Raw genomic sequence first — 22,265 nt, forward strand, 5'->3', positions numbered from 1 at the left:
TCCTGTAGGGTACTAGACTGATGTCACAGAAGAATAAGATCCAGCTGTACCTGACACTAGTACAGCTGGTACTTTTATGTGGTTCTGAACCCTGGGCAATATCAGCAAAAGCTGAAGAAGCAATATGAGCCTTCGAGAGGAAGGTACTTCGAAAGATCTAAGGAACCATCTATAATACCATGGAGAGTAAATAGGAACACAGAACAAAAGAAGACCTGTATCAGAAATTTGGAAAGACACACATTGGCCGAATATTAGGGCACAAGAGGCTACAGTGGTTTCGCCACGTCCTTTGAACTGATAGATCCCTCTATTCCCAAGCTGCTGCTCAAAATGCCCAAGGGGGTTCCAAGGATGCAACAGAAGGTTCGATTATTTACTACCCTTAAAGAAGTGGAGCCAACAGTGGTGGAACACAAAGTTACCGACTGGCAACGCTGGAATACTGTCTGCAGTAGATATTTCCTCGGTTGTGACTGACTGTCCCCCTTACTGTGCTTCTTGTAAACTGTTATTTTATGATTTTTTTTAATAAAGAGCTGTTTATTCTCCTTTTACAGTGTTGTCACTTATTCTGTTTTGCTGTGGGCCTTAATGGCCCGTTAATGCAATAAATAATAATAATACCAGACTTTTGTGCCAAATACATCAGAGAATGATATTATTTACATCCACATCTACATCTACATATACTCCGCAAACCACAGTATTGTGCATGGCTGAAGGTACTGTCTATCACTACTAGTCATTTCCTTTCTTGTTCCACTCACAAACAAAGTAGAGGAAAAATGACTATCTACAACCCTGAATATGAGCACCAATTCTTGTATCTTATCTTCATGATCCTTACACAAAATGTATGCTAGTGCAGAAGAATTGTTCTGCAGTCAGCTTCAAAACCCTGTCTCTAAATTTTCACAATAATGCCTGGTGAAAAGAGTGTTCTCTTCTCTCCAGGGATTCCCATTTGAGTTCATGAAGCATCTCCAAATTGCTTTGATGACTTCCTTTAATCCAACTTGGTGGGAATCCCAAACATTCAAACAATATTCAAGTATGAGTTGCACTAGTATTCAATATGCTGTCTTCTTTATGGATGAGCTACACTTTGCTCGACTTTGTTTTACTGGGAGAATTTTGGCATTCACCTTCCCTACTACCAGCCTGAAATGCTCATTCCAGTTCATATCGCTTTGCAACATTACATCAAGATACTTAACCTATGTGACTGTGTCAAGGGGCACTCCAATAATACTGTATTTGAATTTTATAGGATTATTTTCCCAAATCATCTGCATTTACTTACATTTTTCTACATTTAGAATTAGCTGCCATTCACCATACCAACTAGAAATTTTGACTAAGTAATCTTGTATACTCCTACAGTCACTCCTGCTGCTGACACTGACCATCAAGTCGTTTATGTATATAGGAAATAAAGGCAGTCCTATCACACTGCCTCCTATCAAGCTGCCTTGAAGCACTGCTGACGATACCTTTGTCTATGAACAGTTGCCATTGAGGACAACATATTGGAGTCTATTACTTAAAAAGTCTTTAAGCCACTCACACAGCTGGGAAACTAATCTGTACACTTGGATCTTAATCAACAGTTTGCAGTGGGGCACCATGTCAAACACTGTCCGGTAATTTACATATATGGAATCTGCTGGTTGCCCTTCATCCACGGTTTGCAGGATACTTTGTGAGACAAGGGCAAGCTGAGTTTCACGAGAGCATTGCCTTCTAAATACGTGCTGATTTATGGACACAAGCTTTCTTTTCTGTTTCATGGAAATTTATTTTATTCCCACTCAGAGTTTGTTCAAGAATTCTGCAGCTAACTGATGTTAAGGATATTGGTCTGTAATTAGTTATGCCCATTCTTTTACTTTTCCTTCTTCAATTGCTTGGGACTTTTTGCTGGACAAAAAATACGCAAGCTAAGTAAGAAGCCAATGCCACAGAGTATTCTTTGTAAAACCAAATTGGGATTCTATCTGGACCTAATGACTTTATTTGTTTTCAACTTTTTCAGTTGCTTCTCTATGCCATGAATACCAATTTCTATGTCTTGCATGTGGAAGTCTGTACAACAGCTGAACAAATGTATGTTTATTTGACCCTCCTGCATGAATGATTTCTTGGACATGAAATTTAAAACTTAAGCTTTCCTTTTACGGTCTTCTATTGCTACCCCAGACTGGTTAACGAGTGACTGGATAAAAGCCTTTGACCCACTTAGTCATTTTACATACAATCAGAATTTCCTCAGGTTTTTGGGAAGAACTTTCACTAAGGTATATGGTGCAAGTTTTTGTAGCACCACACGTGGATCATCTTAAGAATGCACCAGTTTGTACTAATTCTTACCTGTAAACATTTATGCTCTTTTTTGAACAAAGAATGCAAGAATCTCTATTTCCTCAGCATTTTCCAAATTTGATTACTAAACCACAGAGGGTCATTTCCATCCTTAATCCACTTAGTTCACACACACATCACAAGAGCATGATTTGCAATCAGTTTAAACTTTGCCCATAATCCCTCTACATCTGCCACACTGAAACTATGTCCATTCATTGTCTAAGTGGGGTGCTAACAATGGTTTACCTGCTTTGTCTAGTACAAACTCTCTCCTGGCCTTCTTGACTGACTTATTAACTTTAGTAATCATCATCGCTGTAATGATGTGATGTTCACTAATTCCTGTCCCTACACTGACACTGTCAATAAGATCAGGCCTGTTGGTAACTACGAGGCATAAAACATTTCTGTTGTGTGTGGGTTGTCTAACTAGTTGTTCAAGGCAGTTTTCAGAAAAAGTGTACAAATGTACTTTGCAGTACTGTCTGTCCATACCCCCTGCAATGAAGCTATAGACATACCAGTTAGTACTTTAACAATGGAAAATCCAGGACGGAATATAACAAGGTACAACAAAAAGACTGTCGGAAAGTGATCTTTCCACCAACAAAAGAAGAGGGAAACATTCCATGTGGGAAAAATATATCTCAAAACAAAGATAATGTGACTTACCAAACTAAACCGCTGGCAGGTTGATAGACACACAAACATACACACAAAATTCATAGGGAAGAACTAAGAGGTTACGAAGGTTAGGTGGACGGCGGAAAGACACTCTTGGTCGAGTGGGGAGGATTTCATGAAAGATGGATCTCATTTCAGGGCAGGATTTGAGGAAGTCATATTCCTGCTGGAGAGCCACATTCAGAGTCTGATCCAGTCCTGGAAGGTATCCTGTCACAAGTGGGGCACTTTTGGGGTTCTTCTGTCGGAGGTTCTGGGTTTGAGGGGATGAGGAAGTGGCTGTGGTTATTTGCTTCTGTACCAGGTCGGGAGGGTAGTTGCGGGGTGTGAAAGCTGTTTTCAGGTTATTGGTGTAATGGTTCAGGGATTCCGGACTGGAGCAGATTCGTTTGCCACGAAGACCTAGGCTGGAGGGAAGTGACCGTTTGATGTGGAATGGGTGGCAGCTGTCATAATGGAGGTACTGTTGCTTGTTGGTGGGCTTGATGTGGACAGACGTGTGAAGCTGGCCATTGGACAGATGGAGGTCAACGTCTAGGAAAGTGGCATGGGATTTGGAGTAGAACCAGGTGAATCTGATGGAACCAAAGGAGTTGAGGTTGGAGAGGAAATTCTGGAGTTCTTCTTCACTGTGAGTCCAGATCATGAAGATGTCATCAATAAATCTGTACCAAACTTTGGGTTGGCAGGCCTGGGTAACCAAGAAGGCTTCCTCTAAGCGACCCATGAATAGGTTGGCGTACGAAGGGGCCATCCTGGTACCCATGGCTGTTCCCTTTAATTGTTGGTATGTCTGGCCTTCGAAAGTGAAGAAGTTGTGGGTCAGGATGAAGCTGGCTAAGGTAATGAGGAAAGAGGTTTTAGGTAGGGTGGCAGGTGATTGGCGTGAAAGGAAGTGCTCCATCGCAGCAAGGCCCTGGACGTGCAGAATATTTGTGTATAAGGAAGTGGCATCAATGGTTACAAGGATGGTTTCCGGGAGTAACAGACCGGGTAAGGATTCCAGGCATTCGAGAAAGTGGTTGGTGTCTTTGATGAAGGATGGGAGACTGCATGTAATGGGTTGAAGGTGTCGATCTACGTAGGCAGAGATACGTTCTGTGGGGGCTTGGTAACCAGTTACAATGGGGCTGCCAGGATGATTGGGTTTGTGAATTTTAGGAAGAAGGTAGAAGGTAGGGGTGCGGGGTGTCGGTGGGGTCAGGAGGTTGATGGAGTCAGGTGAAAGGTTTTGTAGGGTGCCTAAGGTTCTGAGGATTCTTTGAAGCTCTGCCTGGACATCAGGAATGGGATTACCTTGGCAAACATTGTATGTAGTGTTGTCTGAAAGCTGACGCAGTCCCTCAGCCACATACTCCCAATGATCAAGTACCACGGTCATGGAACCCTTGTCCGCTGGAAGAATGACGATGGATCGGTCAGCCTTCAGATCACGGATAGCCTGGGCTTCAGCAGTGGTGATGTTGGGAGTAGGATTAAGGTTTTTTAAGAAGGATTGAGAGGCAAGGCTAGAAGTCATAAATTCCTGGAAGGTTTGGAGAGGGTAATTTTGAGGAAGAGGAGGTGGGTCCCGCTGTGACGGAGGACGGAACTGTTCCAGGCAGGGTTCAATTTGGATAGTGTCTTGGGGAGTTGGATCATTAGGAGGAATTATTTATGGCCCTGAATTCTATTTCCCTAACGGGCTCCATAACTTGCGTAACATTTGAGCTCCCGATAACTAATAAATCTCTGCTCCTGTGAGCCTGCTGAAGGAACAGCTGCCTGTCCATACACAGAGGGAATGGGTGAGGCTAGAGGGCCAGCCCCCATATATTGACACTCTACCACAAGAAATGGAACCACTTAAACCCAGCAGTCATCCAGTAGCAAGTGCGGATCCCCTGCTTCAGGTACACTGGAAGGTACTGTAACAGCAGAGCCCATGGGCGAAACTAACAACACCTGAGATGTCTCTCACACTGCTCCAGTTTCTCCACTGCCACCTCAACCCAAGGCAGCAGCCTGCAGAAGGCTGACCATGGCCATAAGCCTCTTCGAGCATTTGCAAACTGCAGCCAGCTGCTCGTGCATCTGCACGCAGTATGCGTACATTGTACCCAGCCTACCACTACTAACTTGAGAAGAAACAGAAAAAGCTAAATATGTGACTCGCTAGTCTCCTGTCATATCATCAATGGAGGCTGGCAGCTGAATAAGTTGAGGTCAATGGTTATTGGCCGCCCAAAGACCAATGACTACTGTATTACAGACTGCGTGAATATACAACTTACCATTAAATAAAATGTATTACTATATCTCTCAAAAACATAGATATGCAATGAGTTTAAGAATTAAACTTTGCAAGCATATAAAAATATAGAAAGACTTTAAGAATTAAACTGAGAACGGAAACAGAAAGGCTAAATATGCTACTTGCTAGTCCCGTGGTGTTTCACCATGAAGATAAGAAACATTTTGTAAATGTACTAACAAAAAAAGTACGTTCATTCCGCAATAAATACTGTATCCGAGATGACACTGCAACAGTGGTGAAACAAGAGTGAAAGATAGAACTGCTTTCTCTCCAAAGTATACGAAATCTCCAAAAACATTTCTATACTAATATTGCAAAAACTGCGAGTACTATTACAGATCCTTAAGATGGATGTATATCTCAGTCTGGTTGGAGAACAGATGGTAAGGGCATCTGAACAAGTGAGTGAGTTTATCTGAGATACAAAGTGCCTGAAGAGAACCACAAGGGTAGCTGTCAAAATATTGTGATAAAAACTAGTGTTGGTAACATGTTTTGATCTCTGTCATGTTCCACTGAATATCTAATGCAGTTAACTAATGAATTATCACAGAAGATGGCAGTAAAATGATAAGACATCAATTTTCGTAGGCTTGAAGCTCAATATGCTGAAAGACATCACTGTGATGACTTTTTAAAATCAATACTGCATATTAAAATCAAGCTATCATACTAATAAATTCTTACTTTACTAGACCTGGGATCATTTTTATAAATGCTGTAAGATTTTCTCCACCATCCATATGTGTACATTGCAGTAAGGCTTCTGCTATTAGCTCACAGTTGCTGCAGAGTAAAAATGCTTTGAATGCATCTTGTGTCACCCTGCAACAAGTAATCAACAGTAAGTTCATTTTGATTCCCCTGAATCCAACTCATAAGGTTATAAAACAGCACAGCACACATCCCTGAAACATTTTAAATGCATTGCCCTTTTGTATATGTCAGTATCTAAAATAAGAAATACTCATCCTGTTGCAATACATATAGCAGATTATTTAGAATTTCAGTTCTATATAATAATTATAAGAAAATTAAAGATGGAAAACACTGGTTGACAGCATAAAGGTGCCTGATCCACAGACAATTTCATCTTTCACTTTTTAAAACATAAAATTTGAAGTCTAATATTAAATGGAGACCTACACTTTGCTCTCATCCAGCACTGCTCCGAGGCAGGAAGCTGCCATACTTCATTAACACCTGTCAGACATATCTATGATACAACATAGGCTTGGTGGTGGTGATTTTTGAACTTGCATCAACAAGCAAAGACAATAAATCCATAATTTATAAAACTCCAACAGTAACAATGAAAGTAACTATAACAGCAACAATACTAAGAAATGCAACAGCAACAAATGTAATAATCACAAATGCAACCGCTCATACAAGATCATCATCAGCAGGAACACTTCCAACATTTGGACCAACAGGCAGCCACAGGACCAAGTACACAATTGCAGTTCACAGAATTCTTCTGAAGAACCAACTTGTGTCTCAATCCCGTTTGGAGGGAAAAAGGTGAAGTGTTTTGAAACTGACCATGTTGTGTTAGCCAAGCAAGTTTCTCAGTTTTAATTTTCCCTCATATAATACCACAAGGCCGTTAAATTCACATGTCTAATGCATTACAGAACTGCAAGACATAGCTGCCAACCTTTACAAGAGGTTGTCTGTAGTCAAATGGCAAATATGGAGGGGTACCTTATGCTAAAAGCAGCTTTGGAATTATATATTTGAAAAGGGGCAACCACTGAGCGAGCAGGGAGTTTTCGCACAGCATTATGTAATGTGGTGGGCTGTCTCAGCAGCAGACATTCAATTTGCATGACAGAGGGTGGCTGGTGTGTGTTTTGAAGGCAGGTAATGTACATGAGAAGAAAGTGTGGCAATATGAAGAAATGAAGAATGGACAAGTTTTATATAAGTAAAGGGACACAGGAAAAAAGGTGGATGGCTATGAGGAGGAAGAGAGTGAAATCGGCAATGTCTAACAGTGATGGAAATTCCCTCTCTCCCTTCACCTCTCTCTCTTTTCGCCCCCTCTCCCTTTTTTCTCCTCCTGTTTCACCCCTCTCCCTCATCCTACATCCTACATCTCTTTTTGTTCTGTTCTTCGTAGTTTTTTGTGAGGCCATGGAGTCATCTGTCAGGGTGTATACGGACACAAGGAAAAAAAATTCCTGGATTTTTCCTGGATTTCCCAGTAAACACACTCTTTTCATGTTAAATGACAGTATATTTTTCCTCAGAACTGTAAAACTTGTTAATCATTTGAATAGTTAAGTTTTTCTACACTGGCATACAAATTCCCGGCACTCTAGGAAACAAAACTCAGAAGAAAACAAAAAATGCACATGTTGGAAAGATCTTTTATGTGCAGCAACATGTACACTGCATGTTTTCATATTACGGAAGTATAAATTTGATTTCCACCAAACATAGCGTGTTAGTTTCCAAAGCATTGAAATCAAGATTGCTACGCACTTTTGTAAGCCAGTCATAGCTCATGTCACTTGATCTTGCCAGCCAATGGCAGCAGATATTCAGAGACTATGACAAGTGACATAGTCACAGCCAAAATCAACATCAGTGTTAAGTAGCGCGAACACACAAATAGGAAAAGTTAATGATTTAAATTAATATACATAGTATAGCTACATGAAACGCAAAGCTTCGCATATTAATACTGGCCTCTAAGATTAATAAGCTGCAACAGAGGCTACCGTAAGCTCTCACATGTAATATTGGTCTTTTTTTGTACATGTTACACACATCTCCAATCCGGGCTCAAAATTCTTCTAAATGACTCGTCCTCAAATTTTTCATATTTAAATGAGTATCAAACGCTCTGCGATTTAAAAAATTCATTTCATATTCTCGCACTTAACATAATTTATCTCATGCAAAAGAAAATTTACTCTGAAAGTATGACTTTTCAAACCACCTCTTGCAACATTCTCAATCATCAGTTCAGGTAAATGCTTTAAGTAATCATATATCACTGAAATGAAATGATCGTATGGGATTGCTGGCCGGGAAGCCCCAACTGGGAAAGTTCGGCCACTGATTGCGAGTCTTATTGCTGTTGACGCCACATTGTGCAACTTGCGTGCCAGTGATGAGAATGAAATGATGATGAGGACAACCCAACACCCATCCCATGAGCAGAGGAAATCTCCAACCTGGCTGGGAATCGAACCCGGGCCCGCTGCATGGGAGGCAAGCATGTTACCATCCAGCTAAGCAGGTGGACCATATATCAATAATCAGTCTTGTATGTGAAGAAAAGCAGATAGCCAGGGGGGTGTACAGTTGTGTGTGTGCATGTGAGAATGCTGTATTGTAATATATTTCTATGCTACCACAGGTGAATGGTTGCCTTTCCCTTACTGTATGGATGGCTCCATCCATGAATTTCCGTTAGAGTTAGAACAACAGTAAACACAATGGGTCATTAGGGCAGATAGCACCAAGGCTACTGTCAACAGCCAGAGCAGTACTTGTCCACAGTAAGAGCAACACTGAATCATTTCATACCCCTTTGGGCAGAGGATAGCACATGCTTGTCATAACCATTGTCAGCCTGGTTTATGATGTATGCAGTGCTTGGGTAGAAATGAAACTGATAGAAGTGGGAACTCCAGATGACCAAGTGTTTGGAAAAAATATTTTTGGCATAGCCCAAGTGAGGCACAGGCCTTTATGTTAGCATAGATATCAGGCAACAGTTGGTGCAGTGGAAAGAATACAGGTCGCTAATCCAAGGTCCATGGGGTCTAGTCCCTATGCAAAAATGGGCTTTTCTTTTATTTTCATTTGTATCTTTATTACACTGCAAATAAACCAAAATACTGTTCAATATATTGTATTCATTAACATTTTTATAAAAGGTTGTAATGTGGGAGAATGAGACAGTATTCAACAGAGAGCATGATTCAACATAAATTGGAGAATATGATACTATTACAGTATGTTTATGCCAAGTTATATACATGCAGAACCTTAAACCGTAACATTGCTAAACTTCTGCATTAATGGAAACTAGTGGACTTAAGAAGAAACAATGAGGGGTGTGTAATAAGTAATGGAAGACTTTTTTTTTTCTCGGCCAATTTCAGTTGGAAAAATGCAGAGTTAGTTGTGGGACATAATGGATTATTCCTGCTTCAGCCACTATAGTTTCATGAAGTTAAAACAGGTAGCGGCACTATACATAGCATTCAAAATGTAGTCTGCGACAGAGGTGCATTCCAAGCAGAGTACTGTCACTGAGTTTCTTTTGGCAAAAATCAGAGCATCGCAGATATTCATAGACACTTGCACAATGTCGACAGAGACCTGGCAGTGAACAAAAGCACAATGAGTCATTGGGTGAGGCCTCTGTCATCTTTGCAACAAGGTCACATAAACCTGTCCGATCTCCCACACGCTGGCTGGCTGCACACAGCTGTGACTCCCGTAATGTTGGAGCATATGGACACACTCATTCAAAGTGGTCAACAGATCACAATCATACACCTTGCTGTTCAACTGGATTCTGTTGGCAGTGCTGACACCTCCAGTTGGGTACTCTAAGGTATGTGCCTCCTTGGTTCTTTGCTCCCTAGCAGAGAACAATAAAGAGCAACGAAGGACCATATGTGTAGAATTTCTTGTTTGTTACGAGGCTGATTGTGACAATTTTTGGTCTAACATCATAACAGGCAGTGAAACATGGGTTCATCACTTGGAACCAGAAACAAAATGGCAGTCCCTGGAGTGGTGCCACACCACTTCTCCTCCAAAGAAAATGTTTAAAGCTGCACTTCTCAGGTGGTAAAGTCAGGATGGTGGTCTTCTGGGATTCTGAAAAGGTTATTCTGTTTGATGTTCTCCCTCATGATACAACTATCAATTCTGAAGTGTAATGCGCTACCCTCAGGAAATTGAGAAACAACTTCAGCATGTTTATTGCAACAAAAATGCAAATGAACTTCTTCTCCATGACAACGCAAGGCCTCTCACAAGTCTGTGCACTTGAGAGGAGCACACAAAACATTCATAGCACTGTTCTAACTTACCCATGCTACAGCCCACATCTCACACTTTCCGACTTCTATCTTTTTGGCACAATGAAGAATGCACTCTGCGGCAAGTGGTACATGATGGTGTGGAAGTTATTGATGCAGCAGGGCACTGGCTCCAATGTCAACCAGTATAGTGGAACCGTGGAGGCATATAGCTCAAGGGAGTGATTTGGGACACTTTGTGGCGAGTTCTAGAAGAAGGCAGACCTGCCTTGAGTAAAATGCGTGATTTGATTGTATAGGTGTCTGTTTCTGGGTGGTGAACAGCCACTACAATACTTAACTTTTGAAGGAACTTTATATTTTGGGAGGTGAGAATGTGTTCCAGTGTAGGTTTCTAACTTTATCTGCTTGATTTACAGAACTATGAAGAGGTAGAGTATGAGTTATTATTCTTCGTATCTTGTGTGTTAATTTGTGAATCATCATTTTGAACTCTGAACACCTATGAGTTGGAGAATCTTTTGTGTATTGTGATCATGAAATGGACTTAATTATCATGGGTCTTTGATGACTAATTAGTTCAGAGATTTTGCTAACATTCCCTAATGCTCTCAATGTAACTTTACTGCACTTGATAAGGGTAGTTTGTGTATGTATTTTATTTGAATATTGTAGGACCACTTCTCATCAACTTGATATGTCCTTTCTTGAATCAACATTATTCAACACAATTTTCCATCATCTACATCAATAACAGACATTAGAAATGAAACCTTGGTTTTCAATTATTCATTTAACTTTTATTTTGTATTTCTGTGTATTTTATTAACTCATAATTCTAGCCAATGCGTAGACAGACTGATGGCAGGATCACCACTACAGGTTATTATTTGCAGCCAGTCAGCTGCAGGGTATGAAAGCAGACGTGTGCGGCTCAACCCTATGACTACATTGAGCTATTCTTTTTAAACAGAGTCATGTGTAGCCCAAGTACCTAAAGTACAATTAACAAGAAGTAAAGATGCAACTGGTATCATCACATGTGATGCTGTTAGGAAGAGCAACTACACTCAGCAGTAACCATTAGCTACAGTCACAACTATGACAACTATGACAGAGCCCACTGAAAGATCATAAGATTCATTCCAGGGACAAAAGTTATAGGGAACTGCAAAGTAATTAACAGAAATAATCAGAACATTTCTATCCATGTACATTTCATGAAATCTTAATATGAAAACTGTGATATTTCAACACACTAGCAGTTTCACAAATATTTTCATTATTTGTACAGCTAAAATCCACAAACAGTATCTGAAAGCATACAAATGTTGATTGTAAATTCAACTGTAATACAAAATGTAACTTTATAACTGTTGGAACTTCTATAAGCAGTAATGCTGGTAGCTGAACACAGGTAGCATTTCCCTAATAATGCAGGAGTTGGTATTGAACTAGTACTGCCTCAGTTTTAGTGCCAGTCTTATGTCAGTTTTTGGGCACTAAACTCATGTCAGTTTTATCTGTGTCCTGATACAATAAATATATTTTAAAAGTATTTTGTTTGTTTTGACTAAGTCATTTTTGACTTGAATTTTTTGGTTGACTGATTACAAATTGCCAGACATTACACAGAACTGGACCCAGGCGATATTTTAAGTGGAGGAATTATGTTCAATCTGAGTTACCCATCTTAATTATTCCTTCGGCAGGTGGCAAGTTAAGTAACAAATACAGGAATGTTGTCATTACTTCATCAAAATCTGGGAAACCTACAACAACTCATAGAAGAACATTTTGACTAATGTGATGATGCCTTGCATGCAGGAGAACAAATTTCTTCTAATTAGTGGGGAGGACAAACAAATGCACCATTATACATAGTGGTTTTTCAAGATGGAAGAATGATTGCCATCATGCAGTATGAATGGAAAACTGTGAATCTTCACAACTTCAAAATTAAACTAAAAGTACATTAGTCACTATTCTTCTAAACTGAGGAATGTTCTTCATAATTCTATAGATGCAAAAAATTTCAAAACAGAAACAGGCATAGTGATGACTTTTACACCATCCTCTGAACCAAATTCTAGCAAAAGTCAACTACTGCTAAGTATCTAAGTGCCACAGATCACAAGGTTTTAGCAAAACCCAATATAGGCATGCTGAAAGTAAAAGTGAACAAATGCAATAAAATTACTCTCATGTGTCTTATCTCGGTTTCCATAGTAAGTAGTTGGCAATAATGAAGTAGATAGGTGTGCCAGGATGCTGTATGCCATATTACTCATTATTGTAACAATATTTATTGGGGGAATAGCGTTGCAACCAGACTTAATTGTCATCAGGACACCAACAGATTACTTCTAAGCAAATATTCGCTTGATGCTCTCTTGTTAGTCTACAAGCAACTATTGCAAGCTAAAGCTGAATGAATGATGATTCTTGTGACACTGAAAATGGCATACAGGACTAAGAATGTTCCAGTGGAAGTGGAATCCTGATTCAAGAAGAGCTCACATCAAGCTGAAACGCAAAGTAAAAAGTGTTCAAAGGAACCTATTACCAAATGCACTCACTGACTTGAGGTTTCATCTTCAAAACCTACACGAATGAAAGAATGCATGCCTGCTGAACTCTGCTATGATGATATTACCCTGTTTCATCATCATGTGGCATCACTAACTAAAATACATCAAGATGAAACAATGGAATATGCACGATGGAATATAATAATATTATGAAAACAATAGTTGCTACTCAATATGTGATGGACATGCTGAGTTGCAGGTAGGCACAACAAAAAGATTGTGGAAACTGAGCTTTCGGCTAACAAGGCCTTTATTGGGAAAAGGTGCGTGCGTGCGTGCGTGCGTGCGTGCGCACGCACACACACACACACACACACACACACAAATGCAACTCTCACAAACATCATGTGAGTGCGAGTTGCGTTTGTGTGCACATGTTCTCTCTTTCCAACGTAGTCCTTGTTTGCCAAAAGCTCACTTTCTGACACACTTTTTGTTAAGCCTATCTGCAACTCGGCATCTCAACTATATTGTGAGTGGCAACTACCCTTTCCTAAGACATCAAGACAAGTCCCTGTTAAATTTTTTGAATATTTTTTCATCTCAGCAAAGTGTAGTGAACACCAAGAATGCAAAGGAGGAAAGAAATTGTGAAATGAAATATACCAATGGAAAAGGAATGATGAAGTGTGCTTGTTTGTGCTGCCACTTTCTATGGTGTTTCTCGCATGACAATCGATAAGTTATTGTATCTAGAAAGCACGTTCCACAAAGAAGGAAGCTTCCACATCTACATCTGCAAGGATACTCTGCAAATCACATTTAAATGCCTGGCAGAGGGTTCATCGAATCACCTTCACAATTGTCTAGTATTCCAATCTCATATAGTGCACGGAAAGAATGAACACCAATACTTTTTATACGAGCTCCGATTTCCCTTATTTTTTTCGTGGTGATCATTCCTCCCTATGCAGGTTGGTGTCAACAAAATATTTTCGCATTTGGAGGAAAAAGTTGGTGATTGGAATTTTGTGATATGATTCTGTCAAAACGAAAAATGCCTTTCTTCTAATGATTTCCAGCCCAAATCCTGTATCATTTCTGTGACACTCTCTCTCCCATATTTCGTGATAATACAAAACGTGCTGCCTTTCTTTGAACTTTTTCAATGTACTCCGTCAGTCCTATCTGGTAAGGATCCCACACCACGCAGCAGTATTCTAAAAGTGGACGGACAAGCATAGTGTAGGCAGTCTCCTTAGTAGGTCTGTTACATTTTCTAAGTGTCCTGCCAATAAAACACAGTCTTTTGTTAGCCTTCCCCACAACATTTTCTATGTGTTCCTTCCAATTTAAGTTGTTTGTAACTGTAATACCTAGGTATTTAGTTGAATTTAGGGCTTTTAGATTAGACTGATTTATCGTGTAACCGAAGTTTAATGAGTTCCTTTTAGCTCTCATGTGAATGACCTCACACTTTTTGTTATTTAGGGTCAACTGCCACTTTTCGCACCATTCAGATGTTTTTTCTAAATCCTTTGCAGTTTGTTTTGATTTGTGATGACTTAAGTAGTCGATAAACAACAGTGTCATCTGCAAACAACCGAAGACGGCTGCTCAGATTGTCTCCCAAATTGTTTATATAGATAAAGAACAGCAAAGGGCATATAACACTACCCTGGGGAATGCCAGAAATCACTTCAGTTTTACTCGATGACTTTCCATCAATTACTACAAACTGTGACCTCTCTGACAGGAAATCACAAATCCAATCACATAACTGAGACAATATTCCATAAGCACACAATTTCACTACAAGCCACTTGTGTGGTACCGTGTCAAAAGCTTTCTGGAAATCCAGAAATACGGAATCGATCTGAAATCCCTTGTCATTAGTACTCAACACTTCAAGTGCATGAAGAGCTAGTTGTGTTTCACAGGAACAATGTTTTCTAAACCCATGTTGACTGTGTTTCAATCGACTGTTTTCTTCGAGGTAATTCATAATGTTCAAATACAATATATGTTCTAAAATACTGCTGCATATCAACATTAACGATATGGGCCTGTAATTTAGTGGATTACTCCTACTACCTTTCTTGAATATTGGTGTGACCTGTGTAACTTTCCAGTCTTTGAATATGGATCTTTCATCAAGCGAACAGTTGTATATCATTGTTTAGTATGGAGTTAATGCATCTGCATACTCCGAAAGGAACCTAATTGGTATACAGTCTGGACCAGAAGGCTTGCTTTTATTAAGTGATTTAAGTTGCTTCACTACTCTGAGGATATGTACTTCTACGTTACTCACGTTGACATGTGTTCTTAATTCAAATTCTGCAATATTTACTTAGTCTTCTTTTGTGAAGGCATTTTGGAAGGCTGTGTTTAGTAACTCTGCTTTGGCAGCACTGTCTTCGATAGTATCTCCATTGCCATCACGCAGAGAAGGCTTGATTGTTTCTTGCCGCTAACATAGTTCACATATGACCAGAATCTCTTTCCATTTTTTGCCAGGTTTTGAGACAAAGCTTCGTTGTAGGCATCTCGCATTGAAGTCCGTGCTAAATTTTGAGCTTCTGTAAAAGATCGCCAATCTTGGGGGTTTTGCGTCTGTTTAAATTTGACATGTTTGTTTCATTGTTTCTGCAACAGTGTTCCAACCTGTTTTGTGTACCAAGGAGGATCAGCTCCATCGTTTGTTAATTTATTTGGTATAAACCACTCAATTGCTGTCGATACTATTTCTTTGAATCTAAGCCACACCTGGCCTACTCTTATGTTATTAATTTGGAATGAGGGGAGATACTCTCTCACGAAGGTGCCAAGTGAATTTTTATCTCTCTTTTTGAATAGGTATATTTTTCGAGAATTTGGAGATTACAATATACAATCTCGCTTCAACGTTATTAAATCAGGATTATTTTTTGCTACGACGTCAAGTGTGTTTTCACAACCATTTACTATTCGCGTGCGCTCATGAACTAACTGCTCGAAATAATTTTCAGAGAATGCGTTTAGCACAATTATGGATGATATTTATGCGTACCTCCAGAATTAAACATGTATTTTCGCCAACATATCGAGGGTAAATTAAAGTCACCACCAACTATTATCGCATGAGTTGAGTACATGTTTGAAATCAAACTCAAGTTTTCTTTGAACCTTTCAGCAACTGTATCATCTGAACTGGGAGGTCGGTAAAAGGATCCAATTATTATTTTATTCCGGTTGCCAACAATGACCTTTGCCCATAACAACTCACAGGAAGTATCTACTTCAATTTCGCGACAAGTTAAACTACTTCTGACAGCAACAACACGCCACCGCCAACCGTGTTTAGCCTATCCTTTCGGAACACCGTTAGGTTCTTCGCAAAAATTTAAGCTGAGCTTATATCCAGCTTTAGCCAGCTTTCAGTGCCTATAATGATTTGAGCATCAGTGCTTTCTATTAGCGCTTGGAGCGCTCGACAATTTACAACTGTTATACCAATGGTTCCTGTATCTACGTTCTTCTAGTGTTCAGCCTGCACCTTTTGAGGCTGAAGCCCTGCTTGTGTTTTCCCGAGACCCTCTAACCTAAAAAACCGCCCAGTCCATGCCACACAGCCCCTGTTACCCATGTGTAGCCGCCTCCTGCGTATAGTGGACACCTGACGTCTTCAGTAGAATCCGAAACCCAACCACCCTTTTGTGCAAGTCGAGGAATCTGCAGCCTACACGGTCGCAGAACTGTCTGAGTCTCTGCTTGCTGAAGGAAAGGAGCGGAGGCCTCACAACAGGAAAGGAGTAGAATGGCCTAATTACTGTCATTAAGGATGATATAAATATACATAAATTCAGAGAGAGCTACCATGGCAGGGGGAAGTTTATGAGAGATTATTTGCCTTCATATCTCACAGTCAATAAAATTGTTCAAGAAATTCTGAGATGAAAGAAAAAGTTTAGGACTGAAAGAATGCTCCTCAGCAAAATACAAGCATATATTCTACAAACATTTCAGTTTATCACTCAAGATTCTTCATGACACCTGCTCCACTTGTAAGGTTAGATTAATGGAAATAAAAGCATAAAACTGTTTAGAGAAGAAGAATGAACTAGACACAGATTACATATAATTCGTGGGAAGGGCAATATTCCAATTGTCATTAAAATTTGCTTTGACATGCAGCAAAACCAACCTATTCCTATCATCACTCAGTGAGAGTTTCTGTCCTAAACAAGTGTGGTTACACAATCTGTGAATCATGATCCACACTAATGAGCGAAAGCCGGCCAGGGTGACCAAGCAGTTCTAGGCGCTACAGTCTGGAACCACGCGACCGCTATGGTCGCAGGTTCGAATCCTGCCTGGGGCATGGATGTGTGTGATGTCCTTAGGTTAGTTAGGTTTAAGTAGTTCTAAGTTCTAGGGGACTGATGACCTCAGAAGTTAAGTCTCAAAGTGCTCAGAGCCATTTGAACCATTTTTTTTTTTTTATTTTTTTTTTTTTTTTTTTTTTTTTTAAGGAGCAAAAGAAGGAAAGCATCATTTTCTACATCTGGTTGGAAACAATATACAAGAGACCGGAATCAAGTTGCTTTGGCTTTGCTGGACTTCATTTCTGACTTAGATAAGAAACACCAAATGGTTGCACCAATACTATACATCTATCCCCAGTTTCTTGCTGCAGCCAAAATAAAGTCAGTGGTATAATGACAATGCTTACAGCACTCTTGGAAAAGAGCACAAAATGAAATAATACACTTCACTTCCTTCCTGTTTGTGATCATAGTTACATGCCTCCACACTGAGTGATTGGCTGAAGTCTTGTAGAAAAAAGAAAGGATCTTGTCTCAGAACTAATATTGTGAAATTTCAGAAGACCATTGTACTCGCAAAGTTCTAAAACATAGATTGGTTAGTTAAAATACAAAGGACAGTGTGCAGAAAGTACTAAAATGTAAAGATACTACCCAAAATGAACAGCCAGTATGTCATCTCATACATGAAAGTAAAGAAATATGTTACTTTGTTATTGTGCCAGTAAATAATACATACTTCCGAGGATCCAGTGCAAATTGACATCCTGAGAAGAAAGAAATCATGCCATTCAATGGTACTAATGTCACTGTTCCTAAAAAGACTTAACAAAGAACAGAAGATATATATATATGATGTGACTTACCAAACGAAAGCGCTGGCAGGTCGATAGACACACAAACAAACACAAACACAAAATTCTAGCTTTCGCAACAAACGGTTGCTTCGTCAGGAAAGAGGGAAGGAGAGGGAAAGATGAAAGGATGTGGGTTTTAAGGGAGAGGGTAAGGAGTCATTCCAATCCCGGGAGCGGAAAGACTTACCTTAGGGGGAAAAAAGGACAGGTATACACTCGCACACACACCCATATCCAACCGCATGTGCGGTTGGATATGGGTGTGTGTGCGAGTGTATACCTGTCCTTTTTTTCCCCTAAGGTAAGTCTTTCCGCTCCTGGGATTGGAATGACTCCACCAGGCCTCAACCTCCGCTAATTTCAAGTTGCCGCCGCTCATACCTCACCTGTCTCAACAACATCTTTGCCTCTGTATTTCTGCCTCGACTGACATCTCTGCCGAAACTCCTTGCCTTTACAAATGTATTATGCCACTGTATTGCTATTGTTATTGTTTGTATTCTCAATAAACTTTAAAACTATAAATTTAAAAAATTGTAGTATACAATAATGTAGGTAAAAACAGTCATTGCATAAAAATGCGGGCATGTAATAAACACTAAAGAGCATTAAAAACAATTGTAAAATAAAGTTAAATGGAATTTGAAAAGGCAAGACAACAGACACCAGCTTTAATTATTACTGTTATATTGTTAGAGAAATTAAATTTAAATGTATTTCACTGTGATGTATTATTTATGGCAGTGAGATCTATTAATCATATAAAAATTCAAATGTGGAAACATCTACCTTGATGAAAACAGAAAAACTAATTTTATAAAGAATTTTATCTGTAGCACTTATCAAGTTTTGAAAAAACACTTCTCAATAATCGGAATACTTGGATTCTGGATTTTCAGATCACTCTTAGCACTGCAGGAAACAATGCATCGAGTACACTGCTATTCGCATGAAGTACATCATAGTAGTTATTATTTAACTTTCATCAGTAATCTCCCACCACTGGAACATATGTAGTAATATGTGAACTAAAGCTGAACAGTGGAACGAGAAAAGCAGCTGTTTCTTGCAAGTAGTAACTTTTCTGCCAAAAAAAATATAATGTGTGGGTTAGAGAACTTGTATGATGGCAGGAAAAATAGAGTTTCTGGTCAAGGGAGTAAATGGTTATAACAAATTCAAAGAGGTATGCACCAGTAAACGGTTATAAAATGCAGACTACCAATTAAAAAGAAACAGTTTATGAAAAAGTACATTTGTTAATATGTAATAAATTTATGTAGTAGGAAGTAAAAATGCATTTTCCTGAAATGTATCTCATGCAGTATTGAAACACGGGCAATAAACAGTACAGCCATGAGGAGAACAGAAGCTTTTGAAATGCTGGTGTTGCACAAAAGTGATGAAGTACTGACAGTTGCATTGAGTAACTAATGGTGAGGTACTGAGCTGAACTGAAGAGAAAAGAAATGTATGGAAAACTTGGCAAAAATAATATTGACATTGATAGGACACGTGCTGAGGCATTAAGGAATAGTTAATTTGCTAGTGAAGGGCAAGTGTGGGGATAAGAATTTGTAGAGAAAGACCAAAAATTCTTCATCACATTATTTTTTCTCAGAGATGCACTCACTACATTGTCTCACATATTAAACAACTAATTTCACTGCTGATGTACCTGATGGTATCAAGAAATTGTGTCAGCTTTCCTTCTACAAGGCATAAGGTCTTCTAGTGCTAAAAATATGAACACAGCTATAAAATATTCAACTTACTTTGCAGGATTTAGTTTGTAAGCACCCCTGTTTGGAACAATACCATATTTATTTGTATTTTCTGGTTTCTGTGGAACACAGATAGGTGGAGAGATACCAACATAGCAGCCCATTGCAACAAGAAACATGGAAAACAGTTCCGGAAACTTTTTAACTGTAATTGAATTCATGCTGGCTATACTGAACATATTGCTCATTGCACTTATTGCCTGCAAAAAAAAAAAGAAACAAACAACTTAGAACAACAACATAAAAACTGCATGAAAAACATTAACAATGTACCTGCCCTTCCACATCACTTTAACATATTAGAGCACTATATAAACATTCTTTCGTATACCAAAGCTCTTACAATTGTGGGAGGACTTATTTCAAACCAAGCAAATGTACCAGTCTACAAGCACATATTGCAGCAATCTCACAATTTGCATACAAACAGTGGAAAAATAGCAGGCAAACAATAGCAGTATTTTGCCATCAATCAGATGATCAACAAAAACTGAACAAAAAACTGATTGCAGGAACATCTGAAAACCCTAATACAACTAAATGGATGCACACAATCTAGCCAAAATGTAAACTGCCAATACTGTTTTAGGTGTTATTTACTTATGCAAATTACTCACAGTATAGGACTCCCAATGTTGACACCTACCTCAAACTGGATTTGCCATTCCAATAATTTAACTATTTGGGCATGACTCAGTTTCAGCCTATAGTGACATGTTCTAAATATCTCTCTCTCTCTCTCTCTCTCTCTCTCTCTCTCTCTCTCTCTCTCACTCTCTCTCTCTCTCTCTCTCTCTCACAGGTATTTTCACATTATATGTTGTCATTTCCTGCATAATCACTTATGCTCATTTACACCACCAATTTACTGACAGCCCTCATTTTTGAAACTTTCATCACTTGCAGCTCTGTTATTACCAAGAAATTTGATTTTTGCATTGCCGTAGCAGAGAAACAAATTTTCCTTTCTTGTTGCATCTATAGATCATTTATTTATACCTTTAGTTACATGACCTACAGATTCAGTGTGTGTTTACAGCAACTGAGTATCAGCCATGCCACTTGCTCATTTCAGCAAATAGCACATATATGTAACTATTTGACCTCACGTAGGGTTAGTGTGTAAAACATTGTTGGTGTTTTGAATTCCACATGACTTGGGACTGATAGGTAAATAGTGATAAAATCAACCTGGAACTATAGCAAAACGATCCAACAATTGTATTTCACAAGGTATTGGTAAGAAGAAAAGATAACAGTTCAGCGAATAGTAGCAATGTCAAGACACCCAGAGGCACATAAGTAAGATTGAAAACATGCTAGCTTGAGGGGGGGGGGGGGGGCAGGGGGCGAGCCGGGGCAGGGGGCGAGCCGGAGCCGGCGGGCATGGGGCGCGGGCCGGAGCCGGCGGAGGCGGGTGGTGACGGCGAGGGTCGGAGACAGAGAGAGGCGAGGGTCAAACGTTTTCTGGAAGTCCTGTTCTTTGAGGGTGTTTATCACCACCAGCAATGCTTTTTGAATCCTCTCTAGAGTGTCGATCTGACAGCCTTTCAACTTCAGTTCCAGTTTTGGGAATAGCGCAAAGTCACAAGGTGCCAAATCTGGCGAATACAGTGGGTGGGGTACAACCGCCATGTTGTTTTTTGCCAAAAAGGTTCTGGTGAGCAAGGACGTGTGACATGCTGCATTGTCATGAAGCAGCAGCCAGTTTCCTTGACGCCAAAGTTTGGGCCATTGCCCCCACATGTTTTCACGAAGCCGTCACAAAACATCCCAGTAGTACGCGGAATTCACTGTTTGGTTGGGTGGGATGAATTCTTTGTGCACAATTCCCTTGGTACCAAAGAAAACGATGAACATGCTCTTCACTTTACTCTTCACCGGTCTCACTTTTTTGGGTCTTTGAGAGCCCGGGCTCTTCCAGTGCGACAATTGTTGCTTTGTCTCTAGGTCATACCTGTAAATCCAGCTCTTGTCACTGGTGATAACCCATGACAAGAAGGTTGGATATCAGGTGCGGTCTGACGAACGTCTGTGTTCTGTTCGCTGATCCATCGTAAAATTGCCACACAGCAAACAGAGTATTATGGGAAAGCACTGTGGACATGCAACACTTCCTCCCAGCCGAATGCCACTCCACAGACTGACATATATGCAGCTATCGCCACACAGTGGTGCAAAGATCTACTACTCCTACTTTCCAGATGGCAACACCAGTACCAAAAATTTTTGATTCCTCTTGTATAACCACGGAGGGAGTCAGTAAATCTACGCCACTCCTGGATCTCAGCATGGGACTGTTAAGGTTGGTGGCAATAATATTTGTTGAAAACTTATGGTATATGTGGATGAGGAAGTTGTATGGGATAGGATGATGTGGACAGATATAGATAGTGGCACAGGTAACAGTTATGGTTTGCAGGA

At 39.8% G+C, this 22,265-nt stretch overlaps 1 protein-coding gene across 3 annotated transcripts in view; it reads right to left on the bottom strand.

The window, feature by feature from the left end:
• LOC126236902 (maestro heat-like repeat-containing protein family member 1) overlaps positions 1-22,265 on the bottom strand; it is a 295,906-nt gene that overhangs the window by 102,078 nt on the left and 171,563 nt on the right. For all 3 annotated transcript variants that reach the window (XM_049946551.1, XM_049946549.1, XM_049946550.1), the window contains exons 22-23: positions 19,833-20,041; positions 6,035-6,172 (exon numbers count right to left, since the gene is read on the bottom strand). In XM_049946551.1, the coding sequence (XP_049802508.1) occupies positions 6,035-6,172; positions 19,833-20,041 (347 nt within the window). The remainder of the gene's footprint in view (positions 1-6,034; positions 6,173-19,832; positions 20,042-22,265) is intronic.

The sequence above is a fragment of the Schistocerca nitens genome, chromosome 2, assembly GCF_023898315.1.
Source record: "Schistocerca nitens isolate TAMUIC-IGC-003100 chromosome 2, iqSchNite1.1, whole genome shotgun sequence".
NCBI classification, from domain to species: domain Eukaryota; kingdom Metazoa; phylum Arthropoda; class Insecta; order Orthoptera; family Acrididae; genus Schistocerca; species Schistocerca nitens.